Source organism: Scyliorhinus torazame, chromosome 10 (assembly GCF_047496885.1).
Source record: "Scyliorhinus torazame isolate Kashiwa2021f chromosome 10, sScyTor2.1, whole genome shotgun sequence".
NCBI classification, from domain to species: domain Eukaryota; kingdom Metazoa; phylum Chordata; class Chondrichthyes; order Carcharhiniformes; family Scyliorhinidae; genus Scyliorhinus; species Scyliorhinus torazame.
This window is the reverse complement of record NC_092716.1, coordinates 192,996,093-193,020,392: the sequence shown is the minus strand read 5'-3', so window position 1 is coordinate 193,020,392 and position 24,300 is coordinate 192,996,093. Positions and strand designations below refer to the sequence as shown.

The 24,300-nt window shown below is 48.1% G+C and overlaps 1 protein-coding gene across 1 annotated transcript in view; it reads right to left on the bottom strand.

Moving 5' to 3' along the window:
- Positions 1-24,300, bottom strand: part of LOC140384472 (ovochymase-2) — a 165,924-nt gene that overhangs the window by 95,756 nt on the left and 45,868 nt on the right. Inside the window, exons 8-11 of the mRNA XM_072466204.1 lie at positions 19,057-19,089; positions 16,223-16,319; positions 14,023-14,156; positions 9,129-9,269 (exon numbers count right to left, since the gene is read on the bottom strand). Of these exons, the coding sequence (XP_072322305.1) occupies positions 9,129-9,269; positions 14,023-14,156; positions 16,223-16,319; positions 19,057-19,089 (405 nt within the window). The remainder of the gene's footprint in view (positions 1-9,128; positions 9,270-14,022; positions 14,157-16,222; positions 16,320-19,056; positions 19,090-24,300) is intronic.

Below are 24,300 nucleotides of genomic sequence, written 5' to 3'. Positions count from 1 at the left end.
TACAATATCTTCTCAGTATTTTACTTTTCTCTTTTCTTTTCCATGTACACCTGTAAATATAATATGTCGGAGAAACCCAATTAAAAACATTTAAAAAAAAGATCTAGGACAAAGCAGCCCACTTAATTGGCATACCGTTCACCAACCTACTCTCTCCATCACTGTTCTCTCCACCACAGACGCACAGTGGCAGCAGTGTCTACTATCTACAAGATGCACTGCAGCAACTCACGAAGGCTCCTCCGACTATGTAAGCTGATGTATTATTTACTTTTAAAAAGTGTATTAATCACCTTTTAACCATGTAACTGTTCTTATTTTATGTTAATGAATATAGACCAGTTGCTTGGTGGCCCTGTTTGTCTCATGGCGGCAGCAGCGAACATCAACGACAACAGTACCCTGACCGAAGCACTTGCAAGAATTGTATTTTGGATGCAAGGCAGGATGGATAATTTAGTCAAAACATGGCCTTGCCAGAATTAACAATGTCTGCAAAATGAATGAAACTGCGAAAAAGATAGACTCTATTTTGTGGCTGTCAGGGGAAATAAAGATGTCTGTGTGTACCAGCCAAGGGAATGATAACAGTGTAAGAGACAGCAAAACAGAGTCAGGCTGGCTTTAATATTTCAACATGGCCTTGTGTGAGGCCATGGACATAAAGACAGGATAAAAGACACTGATGTAATTGAGAACCAATTAATTGAGCTAAAAACAGATATTACCTTATTTGGCACAAAGTCAAAGTAGATGACGAAATCATTGCTGCAGTGGATAGAGTGGTTTGCTTAGCCACTCCAAAGACACACACAGAGACTTCAACAGTGCGTCAAACTTCAGCTCACAGGACTACTAAGTAAACAGTATTGTGAGTATGTTCCATTGCTTAGTGCTATTAAAAAAGGTGTGTCACATTTAGTGGAACAATATCCAAATATTTGTGAGTCATTGATACCAAGTAGAGGCAATCATTCTTAGACCAGGTAGAAGGCCTTACAAGAGCACCTTCCAAAATTTTGAGCACCACCACTTAGGGCAGAGGACGTATGGGGCATTGTCATAATATACACCAGTATATCATGGTGCAGGCACACACTGATGGACACGCAGTGGGACCAATCAACATACACAACACCGCAGCCAATCACCAGTGAGAGCACATGCACTATAAAGACAGGGGGCATCAGAGTTCCCGCTCATTCGAGTAGCAGCTAGCTAGGAGCACAGAGCTCACAGCCTGCAACACAGACATTCACCATGTGCTGAGTGCATCAACTGGTTAGGACAAGGCAAAGGTCTTTAGTTAAAGCTGGTATCGTATTTACCCACAGTTCAAGTATGTTTAAACCTTTCAATAAAATAGTGTTGCACTACTTCAAGTGTTGTTGACCTGTATGTGATCCAGAACACCCAACACATCATGATACCAGGTGTGGTTGCATACTAGCACCTCTTAGACCTACCTGCAAGTTATCTGCCGTCCGCCAGCATTCTGTCATCCTGCAACATGGACAACATCAGCCCACCGCCGCCGCCCTGCATCGCCGGCAACATCGGGACCAACTGGAAGATTTTCAAACAGCGCTTCCAGCTCTTCCTCGAAGCCACAGACAGGGAGGGCGCCTCGGACACCAGAAAGATTGCTCTTGTCCTCTTCACGGCCGGGGACCATGCCATCCACATTTTCAACTCTCTCAGCTTTGCAGATGACGAAGACAAGACGAAGTCCAAGACGGTTCTCCTCAAATTTGACACTCACTGCAGCGTAGAGGTGAATGAAAGTTTCGAACGCTACATGTTCCAGCAGCGTTTGCAGCGTAGGGACGAACCTTTCCAATCCTTTCTAACGCACCTCCGCATCCTTACGCAATCTTGCAGCTAAGGGCTCACCTCCGACTCCATGATATGAGACCAGATCGTTTTTGGAGTTCAGTCGGACCCCCTACGTCAGCAGCTCCTCAAAGTAAAGCAACTCACCCTAGCGACCGCCATCGAGACCTGTGTCCTACATGAAAATGCCACCAGTCGGTACTCCCATATACAAGAGGCTGAAACGACGCGGCAAGGTCCCCACGAGGCGGAATGGGTCCAAGTGATTGAGCACCTCCAGGGCCTCAGCCTGGATGAGGGCGGCCATTTCGCGGACTCCCGTGCTTGTACGCACCAAACGAGGGGACGGCGTCGTGGAGGAACGTAATGCGCAGGCACGCACCACGCATGACCACACCATGCATGCGCGGTGGCGCAGCGAACGTGCTGACGTCACGACGTGCGGCAACTGTGGCTCCGCCCATTTAAAGCGGCAATGCCCTGCAAAATCTCGACAATGCCTACGATGTGGAAGACATGGCCACTATGATGCCTGCTGTCGAGCAGCTCAGCCTTCCAATTCATATCGCTTCAGCCAGCCTCGCAGGAATGTTCGGGCAATTCAACCCACGGTCATCGAGTCCGATTCCGACCTCCCACACAGCAGTGACACCGAGGACCCGAAGGCGCCTTTTCGAGTCGGTGTTGCAACGAAAAACAGGCTGTCCCCGAAGCAAAGACACCAACTGCTGTTGGTATACAGCATCGATCTAGACGATGAGTGGTGTGTCATCCTGACGGTCAACCAGAATTCGTCGCCCACCTCAGAGACTTAATTTGTGAACTTTGTGCACTAATGGTCTCTCTGGTCTGTTCTGTTCTTCCGTTTAATCGTTCAAGTGGTTTGTATATAGTGTTCATCTCGTTATTTGTGTGACACACTGTTTTTTCTGCACGAGGCACCTTCCCATGTAAATAGCTTAGTTTTATGTACATAGTCCTGTAAATATTTTGCATACACATAGTCAGGAACGATCACCACACACTATGTATTTTCACTCAGGCACATTTTTTTATATAAAAGGGGGGATGTCATAATATACACCAGTATATCATGGTGCAGACACACACTGATGGACACACAGTGGGACCGTTCAACATACACAACACCGCAGCCAATAACCAGTGAGAGCATACGCACTATAAAGACAAGTGGCATCAGAGTTCCCGCTCATTTGAGTAGCAGCTAGCTAGGAGCACAGAGCTCACAGCCTGCAACACAGACATTCACCATGTGCTGAGTACATCAACTGGTTAGGACAAGGCAAAGGTCTTTAGTTAAAGCTAGTATCGTATTTACCCACAGTTCAAGTATGTTTAAATAGTTAACCTTTCAATAAAATAATGTTGCACTACTTCAAGTGTTGGTGACCTGTATGTGATCCAGAACACCCAACACATCAGGGCATGGGAACACCATCACCTCCATGTTCCCTCCAAGTCACACACCATTCTGACTTGGAATGTATATCGACATTCCTTCAATGTGGCTGGATCAAATTCATGGAATTCTCTTCTGATCAACAGTGTGGGTGTACCTACACCACGTAGACTGCAGAAGCACGAGAAAGCAGCTCAGCATCACCTTTTCAAGGGTAATTAGCCATCAGCAACAAATGCTGACAATGTCCTCATCCTGTTGTATATTCATGTTTATTTCTAGTTGGGCCAAGAACGACATCGCTATCTAATTGCAATCTGTTGCTATTTTGGGCCCCGGCAGGAAACACCCCCCCAAGATTGCACTTAACGTCATTTCCTGCACAGAGGAACTCTGACGAGCAGAGCTCTTCAGTGCAGGAAGAGAATGGGACGCCATCTAAAAAATATATATATATTTATTAAAACTTTTAACACAATTTTTCGCCCTTACAAACAACCCCCCCCCCTCGTAACAAATAGAAAGAAAACGCACATAGCAAGACATAAACATGGTAAAACGATATGTTACAGAACTTTGTACATTGGATTCCTCCTGTACATGCCAGTTTTCCAGATCCTTCATGTATTATCTTGCTCAAATACACCCCAGACAGACCCCCCTTTCACCACCTTAGATATTGTTCCCGCCACTCCGCTCCAGAACCCCTCCAGTGCCGGACATGACCAAAACATATGGACATGGTTCGCCGGGCTCCCTGTGCACCTTTCACATCTGTCCTCTACCCCAAAGAACCTACTCAACCTCGCCCCCGTCATGTGCGCTCTGTGAACCACCTTAAATTGTATCAGTCTAAGCCTGGCACACGAGGAAGAGGTATTAACCCTACCTAGGGCATCAGCCCATAGCCCCTCCTCAATCTCCTCCCCCAGCTCCTCCTCCCAATTACCCTTCAGCTCCTCTACCAACGCCTCCCCTTCTTCTTTCATCTCCTGGTATATCGCCGACACCTTGCCCTCTCTAACCCACACGCCCGAGATCACCCTGTCTTGAATTTCCTGTGCCGGGAGCAACGGGAATTCCCTCACCTGCCGCCTCACAAACGCCCTCACCTGCATGTATCTGAAAGCATTTCCCGGGGGTAGCCCAAACTTCTCCTCTAGTGCCCTAGGCTCGCAAACATCCTATCAATGAACAGGTCCCCCATTCTTCTAATCCCCGCCCGATGCCAGCTCTGAAACCCCCCGTCCCTCCTCCCCGGGACAAACCGATGGTTACCCCTGATTGGGCACCACACCGAGGCTCCCATTGCACCCCTGTGCTGTCTCCACTGGCCCCAGATCTTTAGCGTTGCCGCCACCACCGGACTCGTGGTGTACCTTGTCGGCGAGAGCGGCAGCGGTGCCGTCACCAGCGCCCCAGGCTCGTTCCTTTGCAGGACGCCATCTCCAACCTCTTCCATGCCGCCCCCCTCTCTCCATCACCCACTTACGGATCACCGCCACATTTGCTGCCCGGTAGTAGCTCCCCAGGTTCGGCAGCGCCAACCCTCCTCGGTCCCTACTGCGCTCCAGAAACCCTCTCCTTACCCTCAGGGTCTTATTCACCCACACAAACCCCATAATGCTCCTGCCTACCCTCTTAAAAAATGCCTTGGTGATCACGATAGGAAGGCACTGAAACACAAAAAGAAACCTCGGGAGGACCACTATTTTGACCGACTGCACTCTACCCACTAGCGAGAGCGGCAACATGTCCCATCTTTTGAAGTCCTCCTCCATCTGCTCCACCAGCCTCATCAGATTCAGTTTATGTAGGGCCCCCCAACTCCTAGCTATCTGGATCCCCAGGTACCGAAAGCTCCTTTCCGCCCTCCTCAGCGGGAGATCGTCTATCTCCCTTTCCTGGTCTCCTGCCTGTACTACAAAGAGGTCACTCTTCCCTACATTAAGCTTATAGCCCGAAAAGTCCCCAAACTCCCTTAGAGTCTGCATGACTACCACCATCCGCTCCACTGGATCCGCCACATACAGCAACAGGTCATCTGCATAAAGCGACACTCGATGCTCCTCTCCCCCTCGGACCACCCCCCTCCATTTCCTGGACTCCCTCAATGACATGGCCAAGGGTTCAATTGCTAATGCAAACAACAGGGGGGACAGGGGGCACCCCTGCCTCGTCCCACGGTACAGACAAAAATATTCCGACCTCCGCCGATTCGTAACCACGCTCGCGACCGGGGCTCTGTAAAGGAGCTCAGCCCAACTAATAAACCCTCCCCCGAACCCAAACCTACGCAGCACTTCCCAGCGGTACTCCCACTCTACTCGGTCAAAGGCCTTCTCCGCATCCATATGCCACTATCTCCGCCTCTCCCTCCACCGATTGCATCATTATCACGTTTAGGAGCCGCCGCACATTGGTGTTTAGCTGCCTGCCCTTTACAAATCCCGTCTGGTCCTCATGAATCACCCCCGGGTCACAGTCCTCGGTCCTCTTAGCCAGCACTTTTGCCAGCAACCTAGCATCCACATTGAGGAGCGAGATCGGCCTGTACGACCCACATTGCAGTGGGTCGTTGTCCCGCTTCAGGATCAAAGAGATCGTTGCCTCCGACATTGTCGGGGGCAGGGTCCCTCCCTCCCTCCCTTGCCTCATTAAAGTCCTCACTAGCAGCGGGGCCAACAGGTCTACGTACTTCCTGTCGAACTCAACCGGGAACCCGTCCGGTCCCGGGGCCTTCCCTGCCTGCATACTCCCCAAACCTTTGCTCAGCTCCTCCAACCCAATTGGTGCCCCCAAACCAGCCACCTCCTGCTCCTCCACCCTCGGGAACCTCAGTTGGTCTAGGAATCGTCTCATCCCCTCTTCCCCCGCTGGGGGCTGGGATCTGTACAGCTCCTCATAGAAGGCCTTGAATGCCTCATTTATTTTTGTCGCACTCCGCACCGTAGCTCCCCTTCCATCCTGGACTCCACCTATTTCCCTCGCTGCCATCTTCTTACGGAGCTGGTGTGCCAGCATCTGACTCGCCTTCTCCCCATACTCATACGTCACCCCCTGCGCTTTCCTCCACTGTGCCTCTGCCTTCCCTGTGGTCAACAGGTCAAACTCCGTCTGGAGACGTCGTCTTTCCCTAAGTAATCCCTCTTCAGGGGCCTCTGCGTATCTCCTGTCCACTCTTAAAATCTCCCCCACTAACCTCTCCCTTTCCATGCCCTCTGTCTTCTCCCTATGAGCCCTGATGGAGATTAGCTCTCCCCTGATCACCGCTTTCAGCGCCTCCCATACCACCCCCACCCGCACCCCCCCGTTGTCGTTGGCCTCCAAGTACCTTTCGATACACCCCCTCACTCTACCACACACCGCCTCATCTGCCAGCAGTCCCACATCTAACCGCCACAACGGGCGTTAGTCCCTCTCCTCTGCCAACTCCAGTTCCACCCAGTGTGGGGCGTGGTCTGAAATGGCTATGGCCGAATACTCCGTTCCCTCCACTTTCGGGATCAGCGCCCTGCCCAGAACAAAAAAATCTATCCGGGAGTAGGCGGTGTGCACGTGGGAGAAAAAAGAAAATTCCCTGGCCTGCGGCCAGGCAAACCTCCACGGGTCCACTCCCCCCATTGATCCATAAACCCCCTAAGCACCTTGGCCGCCGCCGGCCTCTTTCCGGTCCTAGACCTGGAGCGATCCAGTGCTGGGTCCAACACCGTATTAAAATCCCCTCCCATTATCAAGCTTCCTACCTCCAGGTCCGGAATGCGCCCAACATGCGCTTCATGAATCCCGCATCATCCCAGTTCGGGGCGTAGACATTTACCAATACCACCCACATCCCCTGCAACTTACCGCTCACCATCACGTATCGACCTCCGTTGTCCACTACGATATTCTTGGCCTCAAACGACACCCGCTTCCCCACCAATATTGCCACCCCTCTGTTCTTCGCGTCCAGCCCTGAATGGAACACCTGTCCTACCCATCCCTTTCTTAACCTGACCTGATCCGCCACCTTCAAATGTGTCTCCTGGAGCATGACCACGTCTGCCTTCAGTCCCTTTAAAGTGCGTGAACAATCGAGCCCTCTTTACCGGCCCACTCAGGCCCCTCACATTCCACGTTATCAGCCGGATTGGGCCCCCCCCCCCCCGCCGACTAGCCATCTCCTTTTCTAGGCCAGTCCCGTGCCCGCGCCGCCCCCAGCCTCCAGTCCCCCAGACAGGAGACCCCCGCCCTGACCACCTCTTCTGTGTCCCATTCCCCTTCGGCCAGTGCAGCAGCAACCCCCCCCCCACCCCCGCTAGACCCGTGTCTAGCTTTTTTGCTCCCCCCATAGCACTCCCGTAAGTCAGCTGACATCTGCTGACCCCGGCTTTCCCCGCCGCCCCATTGACCCCCCCGTGTGGGAATCTGCCAATCAGTGTGCGCTCCTCCATCCCCCCCCTCCTTTCTTCCCTAGTGCGGGAAAAAACCCGCGCTTTCCTAAGCCTGCCCCGCCCCCTCTGGCGCAGCACCTGTCGTGGCCTTGTCTCATTTCCCCGGGACGCCATTTTTAAATGGTGCTCCGATCTCCTGACCCCTGACGCAATCCCCGGACCTCCCCAATGCCCCAACTCACTAGTTGGGGCGTCTTCAAGCGACCCGCACTTCATCATATACCAGCAGGACACCCAGGGCCCGATCCATGGCGTAGGCAAAATGCCAGCATGTCACTTTATTCCAGGCAGGCAGTGCCAAATGGGCACCCTGGCAGGTCCATGGTGGCATCAGGGTGGCAATGCTAGGGTGACCGTGTAGCACCACCAGACTGGCAGTACCAAGGTGCCCAAGTGGCACCAGCAGTGCCAAGGTACCAACCTGGCCAGTGACCGATCACCTGGGTGCCTCTGATCACCTGGGAAATCCCCCCAAATGCTGGTAAGCCTGGTCCCTGATTCTAAGGTGGGGACCATAGAATCGTAGCATTTACAGTGCAGAAGAAGGACATTCAGCCCAGTGAGCCTGCACCAATCCTTGGACAGAGCACCCGACCTAAGCCCACACCTCCACCCTATCCCCCTAACCCAATAACCCCACCTAACCTTTTTTGTTTGGACAAAAGGGCAATTTATCATGGCCAATCCACCTAACCTGCACATCTTTGGACTGTGGGAGGAAACCGGAGCACCTGGAGGAAACTCCACATAGACAGTCACCCAAGCCGGGAATCGAACATGGGACCCTGGCAACTGTGCTAACCACTGTGCTTCTGTACCACCCCCTTACTTAAGACCACGCCTCCACCTTATCCCCATAACCTTTCCAATCTCTCTGACACTAAGGGACAATTTATCATGGCTAATCCACCTAATCTGTACTTCTTTGGACCATGGGAGGAAACTGGAGCACCCGGAGAAAACCCACGCAGACAAGGGGAGAAAATGCAAACTCTACACAGTCAGCCGAGGCCGGAATTAAACCCAGGTCCCTGGGGCTGTGAGGCAGCAGTGCTATCCACTTTACCACCGTGCCACCGAGATCTGGTTAGATCTTGTGAGTTATGACAGCCATTGGCAATCTTTGGAGTGGCATCTCCTGGGATCTGCTGGCCGCATCCTGCCCCGATTCCGGCGGGATACAGTCGCTAATTCGTGCCCAAAGTCACTTTAAGAATTTGAACATGTGATGTACTGATGATGTCATTGGTAGTTTGGGCACACTAACGGCCAGTCTCTTCTCGCAGCCAGTGAGAAAACACCTTTCCAATAACCCTCCTGTTTATTTGTACCTTCGCGGCCTGCAAGCCTATACTTTAAAAATATCACACATCCCATGAAAGAATTTTTAATTATTGTCAATGATCTAAATGGATTTCACATAGATTAATGAAAAGTACCTCTCAATGTGCCAGGCTCCACTGGTTTATAGTGAACCGAGAACCCAGTTCCAAGTTGATTAAAATCAGATGTAAATTTCAGTGTCACACTCTTGGTGCTGATCACAAGTGGCGAGGGAGGGATTGTGCCACAGAATGTACCTGGCAAGAGAATGCATTGGTTAATACGGAGAAACAGCATAAATATTCACATATCCAAAGATTGGACATTTCTCTCTCATTCTCCCGGCACAGTGCTAAGAAAGTGTTGCCCTGTCAGATTGTCTTTCAGATGTCATTAAATCAAGGCCCAATCTGCCCTCTCAGTTGGGCATAAAAGATCCCAAGCCAATATTCTGAAATTGAATAGTGGAATTCTTCCCAGTGTCCTCAGACAATGGGCGGGATTCTTCGCAATCGGCGCGATGGCCCATGTCGGCGTCAAAAACGGTGCGAACCACTCCGGCGTCGGGCCGACCGGAAGTAGCGGAATTCTCCGCACTTTCGGGGACTAGGCCAGCACCGGAGGGGTTGGCGCTGCGCCAGACGGTGCCAAAGGGACTGCACGAGTCTGCGCATGCACAGAATCACTGGCATGGTTCCGTGCATGCTCAGACCAGCCGGCGTATTCTGGCACGTGCGCTGGAGGGGGTCTTCTCCGCGCCGGCCATGGCGGAGCCCTATAGGGGCCGGCACGGAAGGAAGAAGTACCCCCACGGCACAGGCCCGCCCGCAGATCGGTGGGCCCCGACCCCCCGCACCACCCCCGAGGACCGCGGCAGCCAACTTACCTGCCAGGCCTGTCTTGTGGGACCATGTCCAATCCACACCGGCGGGACTTGCCAAAAACGAGCGGCCGCTCGGCCCATCAGGGCCCGGAGAATTGCTGGGGGGGGCCACTGCCAACGGCCCCTTATTGGCGTGGCGTGAAACCCACCCCCGCCCGAAAACCGCCGCCGGAGAATACGGCAGCCGGCATCGGGGCGGCAGGGCGGGATTCATCCCACCCCCCGGGGATTCTCCGACCCGGCGGGGGTCGGAGAATCCCGCCCAATATTTCTCCCTTAATCAACATCACAAAAGCAGATTTTCTGGTCATTTGCATATTGCTTTATGTGTGATCTTGCTGTGCTGAAATTAGCTGGTGTGTTTCTGAAATTATAACAATGGTTACACTTCAAAAATACTTAACTGGATGCAAGGATGCAAAGTGTCCTGGGAGATCCTGAGGTCATGAAATGTGCTAGATAAATGCAAGCATTTTGATTTCTAGATTATAATCCACAGGATTCAAGTATCTGAACAACAGGGAACGACAGCGAATCAGCAATGCCTGCAGTTTTCATTTCCACCATTGATTCCCGATCAATCATTTCACATTGTCAAGCGAGAGGGATTTCATCCCAATACAGAGCACTGATTTTAACTGGGGGGGAGGAGGGAGGGGATCTAAAAGGGTTAAAGCTCAGCAGTGTGAGGCCCATGTCATTTTAATTCAGTTTCATTGTCCATGCTGGAAACCCAAGCAGGAATGGGGTGAGGAAGAGATAAGCACGGCGGGTGACCATTGCCAGGAATGCTTTCCTGTCAATTATAATACAGGATTGGCACGGGAAGGGTGGAGGAGACACCAGTGCTTAGAGTCTAGGCAGCTGAACAAAGAACAGTACAGAAGAGGAACAGGCCCTTTGGCCCTCCAAGCCTGTGCTGATCATGATGCCGATTTAAACTAAAACCTTCTGCACTTCCTGGGTCCGTATCCCTCTATTCCCATCTTAAACATGTTTTTGTCAAGTTGCCTCTAAAACGTTGCTCTCGTACCTCCTTTCAACGCCTCCTCGGCAGTGAGTTCCAGGCATTCACCACCATCTGTGTAAAAACCTGCCTCGCACATCTCCTCTAAATTTTGCCCCTCGCACCTTAAACCTATGTCCCCAAGTAATTGACTTTTCCACCCGAGGAAAAAGTTTCTGATTATCCACACTCTCCATGCCATTCATAATTTTGTAAATTCTATCAGGTCGCCCCTCAACCTCCTTATTCAAGTGAAAACAATCTGAGTTTATCCAACCTCTCCTCATAGCTAATACCCTCCAGGCCAGGCAACATCCTGGTAAACCTCTTCTGTATCCTCTCCAAAACCTCCATATCCTCCTGGTAGTGAGGCGGCCAGAATTGTACGCAAGGTTCCAAATGTGGCCTATCTAAGGTTCTGTTCTCCTGCAGCATGACTTGTTAATTTTTACACTCAATGCCCTGACCAATGAAGGCAAGAATGCTGTATGCCTTCTTGGCCACCTTATCCACCTGCATTGCCACTTTCAGTGATCTGTGGACCTGTACGCCTAGATCAATACTCTTGAGGGTTCTGCCATTTACTGTATAATTTCCACCTGTATTAGGCCTTCCAAAATTCATTACCTCGCATTTGTCCAGATTAAGCTCCATCTGCCATTTCTCAGCCCAAGTCTCCAACCAATCCTGCTGTATCCACTGATAGTCCTCATCACTACCCACTAACCTTTGTGTCGTCTGCAAACTTACTAATTAGACCAGTTACATTTTCCTCCAAATCACTTATATATACTACAAACAGCAAAGGTCCCAACTCTGATCCCTGCGGAACACCACTAGTCACAACCTTCCATTCAGAAAAGCACCCTTCCACTGCTACCTTTGTCTTCTATGACCGAGCCAGTTCTGCCAGCTCACCTCTGATCCCGTGTGACTTCACAATTAAAATTGAGGCATCCTCAAGAGACTGAAATTGGAGAAGGCAAAAATGGGTAGATAGCAAATGAACACTGCAGAAGCAAATCAGGCAAGGTGTAAGGCAGGCAGCCGATGCACCATCACCAGACCTGTGTCACCACTGAAAGCAGATTGCTACTCCATGGCCAGGTGAGATTTGAAACAGAACAAATTGTTCAAATTTTCACAGCAAACTGCTGTATAATGCAAACCATAGAATTAGATTTGCTGGCTTGTTGTTTCTGATTCTTCTGGGCTCCGGTGGGGGCGGTCCCGGCCCGGTCGGTCTCTCCTCGTGTGGCGGTCCTGCCGTCCCTGGAATCGGTCAGGTGGACCTTCGCTGCACTCTCGAGAGAGAGAGAGCAAGAACATCCTTCCTCAGTGAAGGAGACCAAAACTGCACACAATACTCCAAGTGTGGCCTCACCAAGGCCCTGTACAATTGCAGCAGCACATCCCTGCTTCTATACTCGTAACCTCTTGCAATGAAGGCCAACATACCATTAGCCGTGGTCGTGATGAGTGGCGGAGCGGGCTCGGGGGGCCGGGGGGCCTCCTCCTGCTCCTATCTTCTATGTATCTATGTACTCCAGGCAGACAGTGACCCAGGCCGGGAATCGAGCCTGGGACCCTGGCGCTGTGGGACAGCAGTGCTAACCACTGTGCTGTGATCTGCCTGTACCTTCATCGAAGATAAGCAAGGATTTCCTAGTTCCAAAATAACAAAAGTACAAAAGAAAAACATCAATAGATCTAACAGGGGACTTTCCTCACACACATTATGGACTTCTAAAACCATACCAACCACCTCTATAACAACCCACTACTCTGCTGTGCCATCACTCAACTATAAAGTGAAGGGCACCATAAAAATGTACTTCCGCAGAGTAAAAGCACGGATTACAGCAAACAGGTGGACGAGGGTAAAGCAGTTGATTGGGTGTATATGGATTTCAGTAAAGCGTTTGATAAGGTTCCCCACGGTAGGCTATTGCAGAAAAGACGGAGGCATGGGATTGAGGGTGATTTAGCGGTTTGGATCAGAAATTGGCTAGCTGGAAGAAGACAGAGGGTGGTGGTTCATGGGAAATGTTCAGCCTGGAGTTCAGTTACTAGTGGTGTACCACAAGGATCTGTTTTGGGGCCACTGCTGTTTGTTATTTTTATAAAGACCTGGAGGAGGGCGTAGAAGGATGGGTGAGTAAATTTGCAGATGACACTAAAGTCGGTGGAGTTGTGGACAGTGCGGAAGGATGTTGCAGGTTACAGAGGGACATAGGTAAGCTGCAGAGCTGGGCTGAGAAGTGGCAAATGGACTTTAATGCAGAAAAGTGTGAGATGATTCATTTTGGAAGGAGTAACGGGAATAGAGTACTGGGCTAATGGTAAGATTCTTGGTAGTGTGGATGAGCAGAGAGATCTCGGTCTCCATGTACATAGATCCCTGAAAGTTGCCACCAAGGTTGATAGGGTTGTTAAGAAGGCGTACGGTGTGTTAGCTTTTACTGGTAGAGGGATTGAGTTTCGGGGCCATGAGGTCAAGTTGCAGCTGTACAAAACTCTGGTGCAGCCGCATTTGGAGTATTGTGTGCAGTTCTGGTCGCCACATTACAGGAAGAATGTGGAAGCATTGGAAAGGGTGCAGAGGAGATTTACCAGAATGTTGCCTGGTATGGAGGGAAGATCTTATGAAGAAAGGCTGAGGGACTTGAGGCTGTTTTCGTTAGAGAGACGAAGGTTAAGAGGTGACTTAATAGAGGCATACAAGATGATCAGAGGATTAGATAGGGTGGACAGTGAGAGCCTTTTTCCTCGGATGGTGATGTCTAGCACGAGGGGACATAGCTTTAAATTGAGAGGAGATAGATATAGGACAGATGTCAGAGGTAGGTTCTTTACTCAGAGAGTAGTAAGGGCGTGGAATGCCCTGCCTGCAACAGTAGTGGACTCGCCAACACTAAGGGCATTTAAATGGTCATTGGATAAACATATGGATGATAATGGAATAGTGTAGATGGGCTTTTCATTGGTTTCATAGGTCGGCCCAACATCGAGGGCCGAAGGGCCTGTTCTGCGCTGTAATGTTCTATTGTTCTATTAAATGTTAGATTCACTGAGTTCATCTGTTATAAGTTTGCATGGAATTATTCAAGGCATCGCTCACCGATAAGCTGATCTTGCTCGTCGTACACAGAGAGATAATCATTTCCACAGAAGATTCCGGTTTCTATATCGAACTGTAAAAATTCCAGTAAAATGTGCTTTCCTTCCGGGACTGAGATAGTCCACTGGCAAATTCTGATTTAGAAAAAGAGAAATGTTCTTCAAAGTAAGACAGCCCAAAGTTTCACAGAATGTCTAGGATTATAGAATCTTACAACACTATTTGCCCCAATTAACCTAATTCCTGACTACTTTTATCCCACAGCCTGACAATTTGTTTCCCATGCAAATATTCATCCAATTCCCTTTTAAAAGTTACTATTGAACCTACATCCACCACCCTTTCAGGCAGCACATGACTGGTCACATCAACTCACAGTGTGAAAAAGCTCTCCTCAACTTTCCACTGTGTTATCTACCTCGCACTGCTACCATGGCAAAACTTGAGACTAAACAGTGGTGCACCTACTGCTGAGATCAGGCAATGATGAAATGCCCGCAGATTGAATTCAGTTGTTCATTAATGTTAAAAGGCTGAGACATTGGCCGGGATTTTCCGGACTACCCCGCTGTGGATTTCCCCGCAGCGGATGGGGCAAGCCATTGCCCGTCAGTGAGAGCTTCTGGTATTGCCAAAGTCTTTGAGCTTTTGCGTGTCTCTCCCGCCCCGCCACCGGGGAACCTGCTGTGAGAGGTCAACTTCAGCTGGATCGGAAGATCCAGTCGGTCGGAGAGTCGGAAAATCACACCCATTGAAATTAATGCCGTGAGCAAATGATTTGAGCACAACTCAAAATTCTCTCGACAGTGTTTTGAGGGAGGAGGTAACCCATTTATTTCAAATAAACAAATTACAGAGGTAAACCATCAGAGAGTTTCTGTTGCACAGAAGGAGGCCATTTGACCCATTGTGTGTCATCGCTTTGCCAGAAGAATCCAAAACTAATCCCACTGTCCTCATAAGAACATAAGAAATAGGAACAGTGGACCATAAACCCCTCCAGCCTGCTCACCTGAGTGTCAAACACTCCCTGTGAAAACATTTGACGAAAGACATTTCTTTTAACTTATCTTCCCGCTCTGTTGTTGGCCCCTCGTCACTCAGAGAATTATAGGCTCATTAAAGAAGGACATTCGGCCCAATGAGCCCATGCCAGATCTCTGCAAGAACAATTTAGCTAGGCCCACTCCCCTGCCCTGTCCCCACAGCTCTGCAATTTTCCTTTCCCTTCAAGTGCTTATCCAATTACATTTTGAAAGTCATGGTTGAGTCTGCCTCCACCAACTCCACAGGCAGTGCATTTCAAATCCTAATCACACGCTGCACAAAAAAGGCTTTCCTCATGTCGCCTTTGATTCATTTGCCAATCACTTTCAATAGGTGTCCTCTGGTCCTCTACCCTTCCAGCGACAATACTGAACGGCCTTTCCCAACAAAGAGTATGTCATAATTTTAATAACTTCTATTAAGCCTCCTCTTATTCTTAATCAGTTGAGTATTTGTGCAGGAAGAGGGTGAGTCAGCAGATCTACACCTCTGTGGGAATGTTTGGAGCTTTCTTTACTGCCAGGCGGGGACACGTGTAAGTAAAGGTAAGTAAAGGTAAAAAGGTGAAAGAGCACTACCGCCTGCTAGTTCTCCTCCAAACCTCACACCGTCCTGACTTGAAACTAAATCGGCCATTCCTTCACTGTCACCAAAGGTAAAATTCCTGGAACTCTCTCCCTAACATCACTGTAGGTGTGCCTGCAATACACAGACTTCAGTGGGTCAGGAAAGAAAGTCCTGGTTTTGAACTATTGCAAACTGATGCCTGTCACACAACTTGCCAACCTGGAATGACACACGAAGGCAGGAAGCCTGCTGGATTAGCATTTTGGGGATTGATGCACGATCAATTGCACAAAGACTAAAGTTGGGTACAACTGTGGCTTTATCACAGTCAGATGCGTGGCCTCCTGCTGCAGCTGGCGAAATGGCAGGGTACTGGAGGTCATGCATATTTATACAGTTCTCCCTGGGCGGAGCCAGCCGGCAGGAGCTACCGGCGAACCTGTAGTGCAGGTCCTACCTTACATCCCCTAATACAGTGGTTCACCACAGGGATTTTGGAATTTTGTGCTCTTTTGCTCCCTTTCTCCAAAGTGTGATTGGATACTGTGAGTTCTGAATAGATTGGAACCTCGAGACGTGTACTTACTCATTGTTTTCATAGTATTGACGTGGACTTTCTGGGTAGTCTAGACGACCTTCTATGGTGATCAGTGCTCCATCATTTGCACTGCAGTTCACTACCTCTGCAAGAAACATAATGGGCGTCATGCAATAATTTAAGTATTGACAGCTTGCTGATTTCAACCGTTGCTCAATGGCTTGCACGTTTACCTCTGTCTTTTAAAATAATTTAGAGTATCAAATTCATTTTTTTCCCAATTAAGGAGCAATTTAGCGTGGCCAATCCACCTACCCTGCACATTTTTGGATTGTGGGGGTGGAACCCATGCAGATACGGAGAGAATGTACAAACTCCACACGGACAGTGACCCAAAGCTGTGATCGAACCTGGGACCTCCACACTGTGAGGCAGCAGTGCTAGCCACTGCACCACCGTGCTGCCTGTCAACTCCACAAACCTGAGCCTATGATCTAGGTTGACACTTCCAGTGGAGTGCCGAGGGAGCACTGCACTGTCAAAGGTGCTGTCTTTTGGATGAGATGCTAAGATGTTAAACCGAGGGCCCTGTTTGCCCCCCACAGTTGGATGCAAAATATCCCACAATGTTGGTTTGTAGAAGAGGAGGAAAAATTCAGCCTATTGCCCTGAGATATTCATATCTCAACCAACATCCAGAAAAACAGGTTCTCTGGTCACATACTGTCTGTGAGATCTGACTGAGAGCCAATTAGTTGCCATGTTTCCTACAGTACCACTATGAGTACACTTTAAAATGAACCTCGGGCAGCACGGTGGCGTCGTGGGTTAGCTCTGCTGCCTCACGCCGCCGAGGTCCCAGGTTCAATCCCGGCTCTGGGTCACTGTCAAGTTTGCACATTCTCCCCATGTTTACGTGGGTTTATCCCCACAACCCAAAGATGTGCAAGGTAGGTGGATTGAACACATTAAATTGCCCCTTAATTGGAAAAAAATTAATTGGATACACAAAATTTTTAAACAAAATTTTTATTTAAAAAAAAAAAATGAACCTCAATGGCTCTGAAACTCTTCAGTTATGAAGGGTTCATTTCATTTCCCCACTCCAGCTCAACCAATCAACTATGAGTATGAACACTGTCTCCAGTCCCTTTACCTCTGAGGTAGAAATCTTGCCCCTCCATCAGAGGGTTACAGTTTGAGACCCACTTCAGACAAGCACATTGAATGAAGACCAGAGCCCTGGCTTGGTATTCTGGGTTCACATCCACCAGAATCCTCACATCTTTGTAAGACAACGTTTAACTGTCCTGTAGCCAGGTATTCTAACCATCATACTTTGGAGTTATTCCAAAGAGCTTCTACACATGTATTGAAAATAATGGGTGATTTCAAAGGATTCAATTAACCCTCTCTGCACTCATCTCCACAGCAATCACAAAATATGATTGCAAATATGTCCAGGATTGCATACTCGGTCCTGTGATTATGCTGTGTCTTATTATAACTCAGTAGGTGATACATAACACAGTTCTGGGCTGTTTGAATCAAACGTAAAAACATTATGAGGACAAGTTGCACATACAAGGCCTGTGTCACTGTTATAACCCGCATGGGTCTTCCAGGGTAGCGATGCGTCATGGGAGTTTCCCTTTAAGAAATGTTTTGTCTTATCACATGGCTTCAGTGATGTCATTGCATGGGTTGAGCTGGGCTATGGCTCTGCGTTTTACTTTCACTTTGGTTTGGGGCTGTTTTGTGGCTCTTGAGATTTTGCTTTCGTTTTCATATTTGGCTGCTGGATTCAGACAGAGAAGTTTTGTCCTGTCTCTCTCTTTGCATCTTAAAAGCTGTTTTCAGATTACTTGATAACTTGAAAAGAAATAATTGTTTTCTGGAAGAAATTCAAACCTGCTCATTTGGAAAGGATTCAAGAGCATCTAAACCAGGTCTTGAGTGCTGTGTGCTGGACCACGCTTTTGAAAAGGGTTTTCTAGTTTATGGAATCTTGTTAGTTAATTGGAACAGTTTAAGGGGGAAATTTATTAAGGGTTATATATAGAGTTCTGTAGCTGTGTGGGGTATTTATGTTTGTAGTTGATAAAATGCTTACTGTGTGTGTTTATAAAAATGTTAACTAAATTTGCAGAATAAACTTTGCTTTTTGATTAAAAGTGCTAAAGGCCTCTGTTGAATAACACCTGAAAGATAGGCCCTTGTTCTTCTCCTAACCAAAATGAATAAACAGTTGTAGGTCAGGTGAACTCCATGAGATACGTATCAGTGTGGACTCTTTGTTGCCCCTCAGAAAAGTCCCCTCAAGTGGGAAATGGGCAAGAAAGTGGAGTTGACATGGATGATCACCCATGATTATAATGAATGGTGGAGCAGGAGAATGAATGGTCAACTCCTGCTCCTGTTTCTGATGTTCCTATGAGTTTAGAAGATTAAGGGGTAATCTGATTGAGGTGATTAAAGGATTTGATCGGGTAGATGGAGAGAAATTATTTCCTCTGGTCGGGAAAAAACATCCAACGGGACTTCACAGAAGCAATATCAGACAAAATCTGACAGAACCACATAAGGAGCTATTAGATCAGGTGATCAAAAGTTTGATTAAAGAAGTAGGTTTTAAGAAGTTTAGCACAGTGGGCTAAACAGCTGGCTTGTAATGGTAGAACAAGACCAGCAGCGCGGGTTCAATTCCCGTACCGGCCTCCCCGAACAGGCGCCAGTAACTTCATTGAAGCCTACTTGTGACAATAAGCGATTATTATTATTAAGTGCTTTAAAGGGTGACAGAGAAAGATGTCAAGGTGGACAACTTCATAGAGGGAGTTTCAGATTTTATTCTTTATTAGGAAATTGATGTCTTCACATACCAGGTGAAATGGATCTGCTGTATCCTTTTAATTCTGCAATTTAAAAAATATATATATATTAGTCTTGCTGTGTAACATTATCGGAATTAAAACAGACAATGGCTGAGAGTAACATGATTCTTATTGCAATAAAATCAGAAAATGTTGGACGTATGTTGCAGGTCAGGCAGCATCGGTGGAGATAGGAAGCTTCAGGGTGAATTATTTTCCTCAGAACTGGGGGGAAAAGGATGAAAGAACAAAGGGGAAGTCTGTGATAGGAGAGGCTAAATGAGAAAAGGGATGATAATGTGACATAAAAGGAAGTGGTAATTGTTCAAGTAAAGAAACAAAATATAGGTCTAAGAGGGGGTGGGTGGGCTGTAAATAGATTCAGCAGAAGGAGGGGCAAGTATAGAAATTCTAGGGGCAGCACAGTGGCGCAGTGGGTTAGCCCTGTTGCCTCACGGCGCTGAGGTCCCAGGTTTGATCCCGGCTCTGGGTCACTGTCCGTGTCCAAGTGGAGTTTGCACATTCTCCCCGTGTTTGCGTGGGTTTCGCCCCCACAACCCAAAGATGTGCAGGCTAGGTGGATTGGCCACACTAAATTGCCCCTTAATTGGAAAAACTGAATTGGGTACTCTAAATTTTAAAAAAAGTATGGAAATTCTAGCAAAGAGGAGAAGGCTCCTGTGGTGGAGGAATGTGGTGGTGATGAAACTGGGGAGGCACCAAGAGAATGGACGACCCTGTCAGCCATGGACAGATAGGGTACCCCCACCCTAAACACCAGCCCCACACCCATTCCTATCCCAATACCTCTGGCACAGTCACCCTCCATTACCAGCACCAGTTTTCTGAGAGTAAATGGCAAGTGATGGTTAGGATCTTCTGATGCTTGTTGTGCTCAATTGTCTGGTGGAAAAGGGATAAAATAAAATTGCTTTGGTGGACCAGTCTGCTTATTTTAGTCAGGTTATATACCACAAAACGGAAATAATACTGGATTAATAATCTGGAGAATGTGACGTCAAGACCCACTTTAGTCATTTGAAAATGGTTTTCAAAAACAACACTGGAATTATTTTTGAAAAGGCTATTTAATCAGTAAAACCGATCATGGGGCTGTTGGACTAGTGGGGAAAAAACAAAAGGCTCACTTATGACCTTTCGAGATGGACACCTGTCGACCTGAACAGGTATTAACCGTGCTTCAGTTGGTAACATTCTCGGTGTAGTGTTGAAAGATCACAGGGCATTATTTCAAAGAAGGACATGGAAGATCTCTCTGATGTGGTAGACCAATGTTTATCCTTCACCCAACACTGCTAAAACATCTGGCCATTAACCACTTTGCTGCCTGTGGGAGCTTGCTGTGCACAAATTGATGTTTCCCCACATTATGTCAGTCACTGCACTTCAAAGGTATTTCATTGACTGTAAAACATTTGTGGGGTGGGGGGCGGCACATCCTGATGTTGTGAAAGTTTCTCCACATAATTCAAGTCCCTCATCCCTTGTCCCATAATAAATCTCTTATGCTCCCTCTCCAATGCTTTAATATTCTTTCTAAAGTGACCAAAATTGACCACAACACTCCTGCTGAGGCCTAACGAGTAATTTATAAAGGTTTAGTATTAACTTACTTGATTTTATATTGTACAATTATCAGATTTTTGCCCCGGGTATGTTTAGCAAGGTACTGCAGTAGTTTACCATCAACTTCTACAGATGGCTGACCAGGCAACTCTCCCACTCTTACTACCTGTCTTGGGAAGTATCAGAAGAATCTAAACATAATTTATTTTTAAAATTTAGAGTTCCCAATTATTTTTTTCCAATTGAGGGGCAATTTATTGTGGCAAATCCACCTAACCTGCATATCTTTGGGCTGTGGGGGTGAAACCCACACAGACACGGGGAGAATGTGCAAACTCCACACTGACAGTGACCCAAGGCCGGGATTCGAAACCAGGTCCTCAGTGCCGTAGACAGCAGTGCTAACCACTGTGCCATGTGCCGCCCCCGGATTTAAACATTGATAATCAACCTGTTTCGCCATGTTATCAACTTCCATGGCAAATAAGTCCTGGTAAAGATTTGAACCCAGAGCTGCTGGCCCCAAAATAGGGACATGACCAGGGTGCCACAAGACCTCCGTAACACATGGGTGAGAATTTTACAAGTCTACACCACTGCCAGCAACCCCGCAGCCCCCGCCCCCCCCACCTCTCCCCCCACCTCCCTCACCTCCCCCACCTCCCGCATCTGAGGCGGACAGGGAGCATGAAATTGCATAGACAGGATACCCTCCGGGTTCCTGCCTGCCTCGACCTGGTCATGATTTTACACTGGTGCGGGAAGGATCTCAGATAGGAAGCCCGCCCTTGGCCAAATCAAGGCCCCCGAGTGGCCACTTAATAGCTAATTAAGGGCCATTCTCCCACAACCTTAATTTTCAGACTGGCGGACAATGACAGCTCAAGGGGGGTAAAGATGTAAATAAAGATTTCTGGCCCTCTTCTCACTGGGGCAACTTCCTTTAAGGCCCAGTGACCCTGGACCTCTCTCCCACTTTCCCTCCACCACTGGATTATCCCCTGAGACCCGGATCGTCCTCTTCATGCCCCCCCCACCCCACCACCACCACCACTGGCCTTCTCTACCCTCCCTACCCTGACTTACCTATTTCTCCAGATCAAAGGACTTAGTGCCAGGTAACTTTGAGCAGTGCCTCTACCAGCCACTGCACCGCTTTGCCTAGATGAACTGGAGAGCGATGGCCAATCTGATTGGGCAGCAGCTCTCGAAGGTGGGATGTCATCCCAACTGAGGGGCAGAAGTCCTGCCTTATGCCAATCAATGCTCGTTAGAGTTTAATAAGGCTTTGGGGCTCCTGGAGCTGTATTCCAAGCTCCTGCCTTCCTGAAAATTCAATTCCTGCTCTCTCATAAGATCATGAGACCATAAGACCAAAAGACATAGAAGCAGAATTAGGCCACTTTGCCATCGAGCCTGCTCCGCAATTAAGCCATCGAGTCTGCTCCTCAATTCAATCATGGCTGATATTTTCTCACCCCCATTCTGCTGCCTTCTCCCCATAACCCCTGATCCCCTTATTAACCAAGAACCTATCTATCTCTGTCTTAAAGACACTCAGTGAATTGGCCTCCACAGCCTTCTGTGGCAATGAGTTCCACAGTTTCACCACCCTCTGGCTGAAGAAATTCCTCCTCATCTCTGTTTTACCGGATCGTCCCTTTAGTCTGAGATTGTGTCCTCTGGTTCTAGTTTTTCCTACAAGTGGAAACATCCTCTCCACGTCCACGCTATCCAGGCCTCGCAGTATCTTGTAAGTTTCAATAAGATCCACTCTCATCCTTCTAAACTCCAGAGTCCTCAAATGTTTCTTCATTCCAGGGATCATTCTTGTGAATCTCCTCTGGACTCATTCCAAGGCCAGCACATCCTTCCTTAGATATGGGGCCCAAAACTGCTCACAATACTCCAAATGGGGTCTGACCAGAGCCTTATACAGACTCAGAAGTACATCCCTGGTCTTGTATTCTAGCCCTCTTGACATGAATGCTAACATTGTATTTGCCTTCTCAACTGCCGACTGAACCTGCACATTAACCTTAAGAGAATTGTGAACAAGGACTCCCAAGTCTGCTTTCCGAAGCATTTCCCCATTTAGAAAATAGTCTATGCCTAGATTCCTCCTTTCAAAGTGCATAACCTCACACTTTTCCATATTGTGTTTCATTTGCCACTTCAGTGCCCTAGCCTGTTCAAATCCTTCTGCAGCCCCCTTGCTTCCTCAATACTACCTGTCCCTCTACAGATCTTTGTATCATCTGCAAACTTAGCAACAGTGCCTTCGGTACCTTCTTCTAGATCATTAATGTATATTGTAAAAAGTTGTGGTCCCAGCTCAGACCCCTGAGGCACACCACTAGTCACCGGCTGCCATCCTGAAAAAGACCCCTTTATCCCCATTCTCTGCCTTCTGCCAGTCAGCCAATCCTCTATCCATGCCAGGATCTTACCCTAAACACCATGAACTCTTAACTTTTTTAACTGTCTCCTGTGCGGCACCTTGTCAAAGGCCTTCTGGAAATCTAAATAAATCATGTCCACTGGTTCTCCTTTGTCTAACTTGCTTGTTACCTCCTCAAAGAACAGATTTGTCAGACACGACCTCCCTTTGACAAAGCCGTGCTGACTCAGTCCTATTTTACCATGCACTTCCAAGTGCTTCGCGATCTCATCTTTAATAACAGACTCTAAAATATTACCAATGACCGAAGTCAGGCTAACCGGCCTATAATTTCCCATCTTCTGCCTCCCTCCCTTCTTAAACAGTGATGTTACATTAGCCACCTTCCAGTCCTCTGGGACCCTTCCGCCTCCAGTGATTCCTGAAAGATCATCACTAATGCCTCCACAATTTCCTCAGCTATCTCTTTTAGGAGCCTGGGGTGTAGTCCATCCGGTCCAGGTGACTTATCCACCTTCAGATCTTTCAGTTTCCCCAGAACCTTCTCGTTAGCAATGGTCACTGCACTCACCTCTGCCCCCTGGTTCTCCTGGAGCTCTGGCATCCCACTTGTGTCTTCCACCGTGAAGACTGATGCAAAATAATTAATCAGTTATTCTGCCATTTCTTGGTTTCCTATTATTACTTCTCCAGCCACATTTTCTAGTGGTCCAATGTCTATTTTTGTCTCTCTCTTACCTTTTATATATTGAAAAAAATCTCTTCCTATCTTTCTTTGTATTACTAGCTAGCTTGCACTCATACTTCATCTTCTCCCCCCTTATTGCTTTATTGGTTGTCCTCTGCTCACTTTTAAAGACTTCCCAATCCTCTGGTTTCCAACTAATCCTTGCCACTTTGTATGCTTTCTCTTTCACCTTTATGCTGTCCTTGACATCCCTCGTCAGCCATGGATGCCTTGTCCTCCCCTGAGCATGTTTCCTCCTCCTTGGGATGAATTTCTGTTGTGCCTCCCTAATAACCCCCAAAAACACCTGCCATTGCTGTTCCACTGTCTTCCCTGCTAGGCTCCTTTTCCAATCAGCTCTGGCCAGCTCCTCCCTCATGTCATTGTAGTTACCCTTATTTAATTGTAATACTGTTACATCTGATTGCAGCTTCCCCCTCTCAAACTGCTGGGTAAATTCTATCATATTGTGGTCACTGCTCCCTAAGGGTTCCTTCACCTTAAGATCCCTAATCAAGTCTGCCTCATTACACATCAC